The 10713-nt window shown below is 39.7% G+C and overlaps 1 protein-coding gene across 1 annotated transcript; it reads right to left on the reverse strand.

Annotated features, from left to right (window-relative positions):
- Window positions 1–8913: 8913 nt before the first annotated feature.
- Window positions 8914–10460, reverse strand: LOC125462571 (QRFP-like peptide receptor). Its single transcript, XM_048552741.1, has one exon. The coding sequence runs from the start codon at window positions 10438–10440 to the stop codon at window positions 9100–9102; it is 1341 nt and encodes a 446-aa protein (XP_048408698.1). The 5' UTR covers window positions 10441–10460; the 3' UTR covers window positions 8914–9099.
- Window positions 10461–10713: the final 253 nt, after the last annotated feature.

The following is a 10713-nucleotide window of genomic DNA, read 5'->3' on the forward strand; positions in this document are numbered from 1 at the left end:
TGGACCTCCAGCCCGAAGAACATCTTTCCACCACTACTCTCTGCCTTCTATGTGCAAGCCAACACCAAATCCACATGGCCAAGTCACCCTGAAGCCCATGCGTCTCAATCTTCTGGATGAGCCTTCCATGGGGAACCTTGTCAAAAACCTTCGTAAAATCCGTGTAAACAATATCCCCTGCTCTACCCTCATCGATCACCTTCATCGCCTCCTCGAAAAATTCAATCAATTTTGTAAGACATGACCTGCCCTACACAAAGCCATTCTGACTGTCCCCAATTCGGCCATGTTTTTCGAAATGTGTGTAAATACCATCCTGAAGAATTCTGTCTAGTAAATTTCCAACTGCTGATGTAAGACTCACCAGTCTATAGTTTCCTGGATTGTCCCTATTTCCCTTCTTGAACAAAGGAATAACATTAGCTACTCAGCTTACTGCCAGCTTTCTGAAGCATTCAGGAAAGTGGACAGAATGTAGATCTTTTGAGTTTTCTCTTTGGTAAAAGCATGAGCATTTTTCTTGTTAACAAATCCTTTATCATCACAGATTTATTTCTGACTATCTGTAACCTTCTGCTAACTTCAGTGTCACATTATTTGGCCTAAAGAGGCAAACTCACTACTATGTTCCTGAATGACATCCTTCAATTCAATTTTTGCTCCTTTTTGTCTTTTGGTGTTCATATTAAATTCCACATTCTACATATCTAATTGTTTTATGACATTTCAGAGTATCTGTTCTGACTGACTGTGTGTAATTTTTGAATATTTATTCCCTATACATACTGAATAATTTTGGTGATAATACATAGTCTTGTACAAAATACACAGACCAGCAAAAAGACAAAACATACACTTTATCTTATTCTTGTTCTCCACTTCAACATGATGGTCAAAGAACATGTTATACCAAGGACTGCAGGGAAATGTGAGTTTGTCTTGTATAAGCAGGAGCCCCCAAATCATCCTTTTAAACAGTTGCAAAGTATGGAATAGAGCATTAGAGCTACAGAAGGACATAGCCTGATGTATGTCTTAAATCTGGGGACATAGAAAGACAACATATTGGGAAGGCTTCCCTGCTTTTATATGCAATCAGATATGGTTTATCAGAGATGGCTTTCCATTTACTTCTGGGAGGGAAGGAGGAATTGACAATCTAGATGTTTATGGTGCCTGTGAATTGCATTTAACATGAGCAATGGATTGGTTGCGTCTGTGTGTGTGTTATCTTCCCAGGAATATCTCGGTTAAGGTGCAAGTGATAGAAGCTTTGCTGTTGCTTTAATAAACATTAGTTTATTCATGGAAAGCAAATTTTTCTAAGGGACTACTGCTTTATATCTGGATTCTATCTCCTTCCTCTATTCTCTTCCTGATGTCACTGGCTAGCTGCTATCAAAATGGACTTTCCAGCCACATGAGGCAGTTTCTGTATAATGTGGCTAATAAACAACCCTGTGCACAAGCAGGATTTCACTCGCTACTTCAGTTGTGAGATAGAGTTCATGTAAGTTGGTTATTTATCAACTCCATCACAAAGTATTTAATATTTAATTTCTTCCTCAGTGTGAACCTGGCTCAGGGAGCAATCCCTGGTCTGAATTGGAAAGACAGAGCTGTTCACATTGTTGTCCTCTGTCCTTATTTACACAAGTCTGGCATGTTGCCTCATATCAGAAGCAAATAGATTTTTGATAAGTGAAGGCTTGAAGCAAGAGTGGGTGGAAATATGGAGTACTCAGGACTGCCATGATCAAATTGCTTGGTAGAACAGGTTCAAGCAGCTGAATTGCCTATTTTCCTTTTAATTTATGTGTTTGTATGAACAAATATACATACAAAATATTACATTTATTTCTGGAATTGAATTGATGTATGTATCTGTGTTTGTACAATTATGACATATTATATTTATTTAATAACTGAAAGGAATAATGGACTTCAAGTTTAACACAGGCACTTTATTTTCACAGCCGTTACAGACATTGAGTGGTACATAACAATAAATCTTTCTGACAATGACTGGCTCCATCTGTACAAATCTGATGGGAACCAACAGGAAGTCAAATGACTTTTTCAAATTGAAAGTGTAGAATATTACCCAGGTATCAATGATATTGGTTGAGCACTCTGAGCGAACATGAAACAAAGTCTTAACAGACGAGATGTGAGCCATAACAAGTGCTGTGCATGACACCAATATTTTGTGTATATAAGCTGTGCAAGGAGTTTACATTACCCATCAATACAGGCACACACAATATTTGGAAATGGTGAGAGAAAGAAATGTTTTAAATTTGTAACAGAAACAAACCATACTTCAATAATCACACTGTAATTTATTTACTATTTCTTACGTCTGACCATTTTGAGTTTTAAGATTCAGATGCAGAGGAAAAGTGTTCATTGTATTTTTAACACTAATCCCTAAATCTGAAAAATTAGCAATGTCAGTCAGTAAACAAGACAGCTATGTACATGGCACAGCACACAGGATAAACAAGATTCCAGAATAATTGCTGGAGTTTCAAACATTGCTTGTGGTATAAAAACATTCGTGTTATTCCTATCTTTTCACTCAAGACCTTTGTAGCTAATAGCACCAATGGTACCCATGAGTTAACTACTTTTATCCATTAGAACAGTGAATTACAATTATCACTGATTGAATGATTCTCTGATTCCAGGTAGGTATCAGTGTGTATATATTCTACTGAAAAACAATATTTAATGTAATTTAAACAAACATTGATATATCTTTAAAAACAACAGCCATCCAAAGTTTAACCCAGTTAAGAAACTAACATTTGTAAGTAAAGGTAGTGTTTGAACTATTCTCTATTTGACAGACTTTGGGAAAACCTAGGGCACTAGATGACGATATTAGTGCAGATAGTGTTTGTACTGTTGCTGCTGCATCATAGATAGAGTCCATTACAAATCTGTCTTGAGTTTCATTTAGAAATCCAAACCAGCATTAGTAGCTAATATCTTTGATAGTACCATTTTTTAACATACTGCTGGATAACATAGACAAACATCGTAAAATGATTTATTTGTTCAAGCTGACAATGGTTTTTTTTATTGCAACAGTTTTCATTCCAGAAGTTTAAGTAAAATTAAATTAGACATATCTACTTTAGTAAATATTTGCATCTTTTTTAAAAACAATTTTGATGCCTACTTCACTTTAAAGCAGCTTGGTAGTTGTAGGCAATACACATCACTCCCCTCCCTAATCTAAGTGCAAAAATACCCAGTCACATGTGATGTCGAGCCTCAGTTGTTTCATCACCAACTATAGATGCACAATAGATATCAGCTGAAATTATTTTCACCTAAAGGGACTGTCTGTGCCATGGACTGTAACCTAGGAATTGATGAAGTGGGGTTTGAATTATGTCCCGCTTATGAATAACCCCTATCTGAAGCTGGAGTGTCAGCTGTTGCTGGAATACAAACCCACAGTCACGCTCCGAGACCTTCTCCCATTGGCTATATGTGAACACAGGCAAGGAGCACTATGTGGTCTACCTTTCCATTTCCCAGAGGCTACAAATATATTTTCGCCAAAGTTACAAAACACTGATCGAAACCCACAAACCCAGATTTTTTTTAAATTGATAACCCTCTTATAAAGTACATTGGGATATTTTCAATGACAAAAGTGCTAAATAAATGAAACTTGCTGATCTTTCCCAAGCCTACAGCCATGGCCAATCACGACAAGGTGAGATCAGCCAATTTGCAAATGCCAGAAATGGAATACGCAACAATCCCAGCTCAATCAGGTCACTCCCAAACTCGGTCATGGCCCAGTCACCTCAGAGTCTAGGATATGATGCTATAAAAATACACACACAGATGACCCTTTATTGAGTTGGACAAATTCCATATCTCAATCCCACAGCTGATAGCAGCATCTTTGCTGTGAGATCATTCCAGAGGAGGTCAGTTAGAAGGCCCATCAAGGAAGGTTTGTAGAACCATAGAAACTAAACCAAGAGTGAGCCTTCAGCCCTAGTCCACCATTCAATATAATCATAGCTGACCGTCTCTCTCTCAATTTCAAAATCTTGTTTTCTCCCAAAAACCCTTGATGCCTTTAAAATCTAAAAATGCATTTGTTGGTTTCTTGAATATGTTGAGTGTTTTGGCCTCCACAGCCCTCTGTGGTGGACAACTCCACAGGTTCACCATCCTTTGAGTCAAGAAATATTTCCTTGCCTCAGTCCTCAATGGTCTACCCCATATCCTAAGACAGTGACCTCCAACCAGGAAAAAACACACACCCTGCAATCAAGTGCATGATTCTTCTGATCTAGTCAGAGGCATCAGCCCTTGGAACGGGTCTTTGTAATGTTTCCATTTTTCACAAAGACTTATAGGTACAGGTGCCTGCCCATTGGGGGAGAAACCCCTCTACAGAATGGGTTTGGGGGTGGGGGTATTTTGGGTGAGGAAATGGCACAGGGGTCATCCATTTCTTGGTGCATCATTCTAATTTCAAAATTTCCTCCTAGTCCCACAGTGGCAGCTTGAAAATGGAACCAGGATGATTTTGTCCATCATTTTCACTGCTTACATTGTGCACCCTTATTTCTCAAAATTTAGCACCACCTAACTAACTCTGCTATGGAATTAGTTTCACCACAGTTATACAAATTCGCAAAATCACAGATATCTGCAGTATCCATGAACTTTCCTTCACATAATTTGAAGGACTTTTAAGGGATAAATTATTGGGAGATAGCAATATTTCTGTTAATTCATTTAAACCACCAATGTTTAGATTGAGGCTATGCCATTGAACTGCTGTTAAATACGACAGCACTTATAATCTTGCAAATACAATCAGTGATATGATTACACATCTGACAAAGGGCTGGCACTGTATTTTATCAATGGGTATGTGGATACATTAATATTCACCCGGCCATTCAATGCTGAATTGTGGTTGACAATGAGTTGAAATACAATCAACATTTATGGTGTTTCTGTTTAACCAGGCCAATCTGGCAGTGAAAAAGTGTTCAGTTTACTGTGTCAGATAAGCGTGTATCCCTGTGTCTCATTGTATCTGTGTCTCCATCTACACTATATCAGGCCTGATCAAAGATAGCAAAATAATGACTTTGCAATTTGTTTCCTTGGGATTAAATTTACTGATTTTTAATTTAAGCAGAAATATTTGAACAAAATAAACTTCTTTTGGTTTTATATATGACATGACACCTCCAGCAGAGCTTCCAAATAATGGAGAAGAAATTGTAGGTACGGCTTATATAATACCAAAGGTTGAACGGAGTGGCTGTCTGAACTTTGAAACTGCATTGTTCTAAATCGGTGAATTTTACTGCGTACTGTTGATAATGTCACATCATTATTTGTGCGATGAAATTAATAAAACACCACATTTTGTGAAATGGAGTTCAGTTATAAATGAAAATTATGTCACTGACTTGTGTGTATCTGTTATTAAAATTAAATGAGCTGATTAGTTTTAGTTGCTGGATCTGTGTTTAATTACTGTTGTGCAACAACAATGCTTTGTACAACATTCTCATAGGCTAACAGCTAAGCCAAGCAGCTACAACTGCAATTATGTTCCTACTTTTCGGGCAGGCTGGTTTTCTTGATAATGGAGAAGTTTTCAAATCAGGGTACCATTGCTCTAGTTGAATCTGCTTCCCCAGATGGCTGTGAAAAGAATGAATTTCCTTTCTACAGAAATAGAAGAAGCAGAATCTCGGATCACTTAAAAACGTCACAACTTCCAGAGGCTAGCTTTCCCATTTGTACGAGGAGCTGTATTTTTACTTTGTCTTGTGGAATCTTGCATCAACGCTGAACATTGTATCAGCATAGTTGTACAATTCAATTGCAGATTGCTCAACAACTGTCCAAATTTATCACTCATTTGATTTTAAGATTGGAGCATTGACCAAGACATATCAAACTAAAAGTGTCCTCAAGGGGAGCTCAGTCCACATTAGGTTTATTGCTGAGCTGACAAAGTCATTTATTATCGTGATTGCTTTCTTTCCTATCACACTTATTCATGAAACACTGACTAGGCTCAGGAAAATGCAAAATGATAGTTTTGTTCATTTAGTCTTCATATGAAATTCTTTTACTGCCATTGCAACCATTTGTTAGATATTATAAATATTCTCAAGAAACTGCTGTTCATCAATTTTCTTTCAGATCTGTAGGGTTGAAATATTATCCTGAAAATCAAATAGCCTGTATTCATGATAATGGAACTGCAGATGCTGGAGAATCCAAGATAACAAAGTGTGGAGCTGGATGAACACAGCAGGCCAAGCAGCATCTCAGGAGCACAAAAGCTGACGTTTCGGGCCCGAAACGTCAGCTTTTGTGCTCCTGAGATGCTGCTTGGCCTGCTGTGTTCATCCAGCTGCACATTTTGTTAGCCTGTATTCATGTTAGGGTAGGTATGGGAGACTCCTGTCAGGACAAGTCAGAGAAGTAGGATCAACAAAAGCATCAAAGTTAGTTGAGAGTGGTTAAGAAACCATTTAATATCTTCTTTTCAAAACTAGCGTAAAGTTAAAGGTAACGGCTATACTTGGTTCTTTCGGTAGTATCACCAAACAAGCTTCTCATGAACATAAATGATCTCTCATTATACAATGGACTGTGTGTGTATCTCCCTCTATATTCCAGAGGTGTGTCAATCTCTATCCAGTGCATATATTTCTCTAGGAATAGTAGGAACTGCAGATGCTGCAGAATCTGAGATAACAAGGTGCAGAGCTGGATGAACGTGGCTGGCCAAGCAGCATCAGAGGAGCAGGAAGGCTGACATTTCAGGCCTAGACCCTTCTTTTTTTTTCTGAAGAAGGGTCTAGGCTTGAAACATCAGCTTTTCTGCTCCTATGATGCTGTTTGGCCTGTTGTGTTCATCCAGCGCGATACCTTGTTATCAGAGTGTGTGTGTGTGTGTGTGTGTGTGTGTGTGTGTGTGTGTGTGTGTGTGTGTGTGTGTGTGTGTGTGTGTGTGTGTGTGTGTGTGTGTGTGTGTGTGTGTGCACTACCTAGTGTATGTGGCTTTATCTTTTTGCAGTATTTAACTCTTTACTTCCCTTTCACTTCGTTGTACTTATACGATTTTCATAGATTCCCTAAAGTGTGGAAGCAGGCCACTCAGCTCCTCGAGTCCAAACCAACCCTCTGAAGAGCACCCCACCCAGATATACCCCATCTCTGTAACCCTGCATTTCTCATGGCTAGCACACATAGCCTACACATCTGCAATTTAGAACAGCCAATCCAGGTAACGTACACATGTTTGGACTGCGGAAGGAAACCGGAGCACCTGGAGGAAGCCCATGCGGATGCATGGAGAATGTGCAAACTCCGCACATACACAGTCACCCAAGGGTGGTATTGAACCTAGGTCCCCAGAGCTGAGAGGTAGCAGTGCTGACCACTGAGTCGCTATGCTTCTTTATATGTTATCTTGATTATTTCAGAATTTTCATTATTTTGTGCAATTCTCTGCTCACTGCATATATTTATCATATACTATGTGTCATACACAAATGTTTTTTGAACAATGTGTATATATGTGTCATACACTTTGTGTATATGCATATCATATACTATGTTCCTGGTGTGGATCTACTTCTGCTGTGGAGGACTAACATTAAAACAGTCAATGATCACCATAGCTCATCTAAAGTGTGACATGCCTAATTACCTAACTAGTGTACACCTGGGGTGGGGGTCAGGTGTAATTTTGATATTCACCTCCACACAGTATAATTTGCCAGTGTAGTATTACCACCCATTGAGAATCATATATGTTCTCCAAGATCTAGGGTTAATCTGTTCTGCCAAATTACCACTGAGATTCTGAAGACAGAAATATGACCCTCTCTTCATTCTCTAATGGGATATTTTCAATAGGTAGAGGCATTAGGCCTGAAGGTGCCCGCTGAATTCACATTTGGTATTGAATTAGCTAGTGTCATCCACAGTGGAAGTAGAAGCAAGGAATGTCTGAGTATTTCGATGTAACAGCTGGAAAATTCATCCAAGATTCCCCAACTCCTGAAGACTTTTCAATTCCAACTGCTGAAATTTACATGGAGTTTGAAGGAAATTAGACTTTGGATTATTTAATGGATCCCAGTCTTTCTAAACCAACACCATCCAGTTCCACACACATACGCCCAGGTATATTGATCAGCGTGTGACAAATCCCAGTAAAAACCTCCAGAAGAGGAGGGGTCAAATAAAATAGACCATGGGTTATAATATTTTTTGAGAGGATACTTAGCAAATTGACAGCAACTAAAACTCTGTTCTCAGCAAACGCTCTCAGATCATTCAGGCAAGTGATACATCAGAAAGCGTTCAGTTTCAAATAAGGTTAAACATGAACGTTGTTAATGAAGATAACAAGATAAAAATCATAATGGATTTAACTGCGTGTTAATATTTATTTGACATGCTATGTTGTTGAGATCTTAATCTGATATTTATTAAAAATATATACTTGCGACATTAAGTGAAGGCCACAAGATACTGGACTCACTTTGATGAAAGTAGTTGCAGTTGGCATATTGGAGGGATGGGGAGAAAGAAAGTATCAGGTATTCTGCCCACTCATGGCTTATCCGCAGTCTGTCATGACAGTAAATGTGTATGTTAGGCAAACATCATATTGGGCTTGATTGCATTGTTCCACTGATTGGATAACGCACCAATACCCATTTTCTAAATTGATATGGGAATAATCACCAGTTAGGAAAGGGACTGGCGGAATGTCAGCACTTAAACAAACATGGACCAGAAATTCAGCAGGAAAAATAATGTATATGATAAGGTATATACAGGTAAGGAATTTACACTTTTAATTATGGAAGATCTTGGGCTGACCAAGATGTGAATGATGAATTTACACAAGTCACAATCTTTGGCTTGATATAATCCTTATTAGTGGCTGACAGCATACTAAATGAAGCCTTAAATTCTCACCTTGGTTGGTTTCAGGGACTGGAAATGATAATGATGGATTAATCAGTGACAAAGTGTGAACTCAACTGTAACAAGCTTCTGCAAGTACTATATAGGGTTTTTGTTGTTTCTCGTCTTCTCTTCACCAGTTACAAGAATAGGCTTTGGAACAGGGTGGCACGTAGTCAATGATGTTTCACAAATCCCAGAAGGGGAACAAAAATCCTTACATTTCTCTTCCTTCGACTCGATGAAATTGAATTCCTTTGTTGATTTCTGACAAGAATCTTTGTAGGAAAGAATTTTGGGTATGGATGATCTTGTGGAACCTTCAGACAAGGAATAGTTAAAGAGAGAAACTAGTGTCCGTCTGTATTTGTTCTTCATTTCCTTTGCTGACCTGTACAGGTCTCCAACAAAGCAATAACAGATTGGATTGAGGGAAGAATTGGTGAGACCAAGCCATTGAGCAAATGGTCTAAAATGCATGATCCACTCTGAAGATGTGTCATCACTTCGCGAAACATCTTCAGTGTTGAAATCTAGCCAGATATCCACCACATAGACAGGTAACCATGAAATGGCAAATAGAATCACCAAAGCCACCACCATTTTGGCAATCTTTTTGCGAATTTTCAACCTTGAGGCTGGAAGGGATTGGGTCCTGGAGTCACAGTCTTTGAAGAGACTAGATGTGCTCCACAGCCTGTGCCATGTGAGAAAGCAGATCACTAAATTAAACAGCACGGGCAAACCGTAGAGAGCACAGAACAGGAGGAAGTTGTAGGCTTGCTTCAGCCTGACTTGGGACCAGACCTCACTGCAGAAAGGAACGCCAAAAGTAGGGTCAATCACCTCCAACTTGTTTGTAAAAATAAGAGGCAGGCAGATTCCAGATGACAATAACCACACCACGAAAATAGTCCAAAAGATTTTTCTCCAGGTAAAGAATGACCTGGCATTGAAGGGGTCGTGGACGTTATAGTACCTGTGAACACTGATAACAGTGATGCTGAGGACACTGGCTGACACTGACACAGCCTGGGTGAAAGGAGCTGCCCTGCACATGAAGTCACCATAAATCCATGCTTTGTAGATCTGGTAGCCCAGGGTGGTGGGCATACACACACAGACCACCATCAGGTCACAGACTGCCAAGTTGATGAGCAAACTGCGAGTGGCACTGACCCCAGACATCCTGTTATTCCGTTTGTTGGTCAGCACCTTGATCGACATTATGTTCCCAACCAAACCAACGGCGAAAGAAATGGTGTACATCACCGTCAGGGCGATAGTGGGAGGCTCCCGGATAGTTAACAGAATATCCCCCAGGTCATCATACATGGAAGTGTCCGGGAAGTGCAGAGAAACGTTGTGTCCTGTGAAATGTCCAACCAAAGGCAAGCTAGAGTAGGGGCTGCCGAGTGAGGAGTTCATTCTCTTCAGCATTGTTGGAGAGGCAAATTCCGCTCGTCCACAGCAGCACGGTTAGAGCAGAAGGTGCAGTCAACTCTCCTGCAAGCTTCGAGGAATCATTTTCAGTGCCTGACGCTTGCAGCCGTCCGCCGCTGCTCCCACAGTGTGGAGTTCAGGGCTGGTGCTGAAAGGACAGCGATAGTGCACACTTTCGTGCCTGTCGAGACAGAGATCCACCGAACAGACATCCCTCACCGCTGCCTCTGAATTTCACATCTGCAACACTGGATGGCTCATTGGCGTAAC

This window comes from Stegostoma tigrinum, chromosome 23, assembly GCF_030684315.1.
Source record: "Stegostoma tigrinum isolate sSteTig4 chromosome 23, sSteTig4.hap1, whole genome shotgun sequence".
NCBI lineage: Eukaryota > Metazoa > Chordata > Chondrichthyes > Orectolobiformes > Stegostomatidae > Stegostoma > Stegostoma tigrinum.

What these genes read in the sequence shown, in the direction of transcription:
- LOC125462571 (XM_048552741.1), bottom strand. Translation starts at nt 10,440, where the DNA reads ATGCTGAAGAGAATGAACTCCTCACTCGGCAGCCCCTACTCTAGCTTG.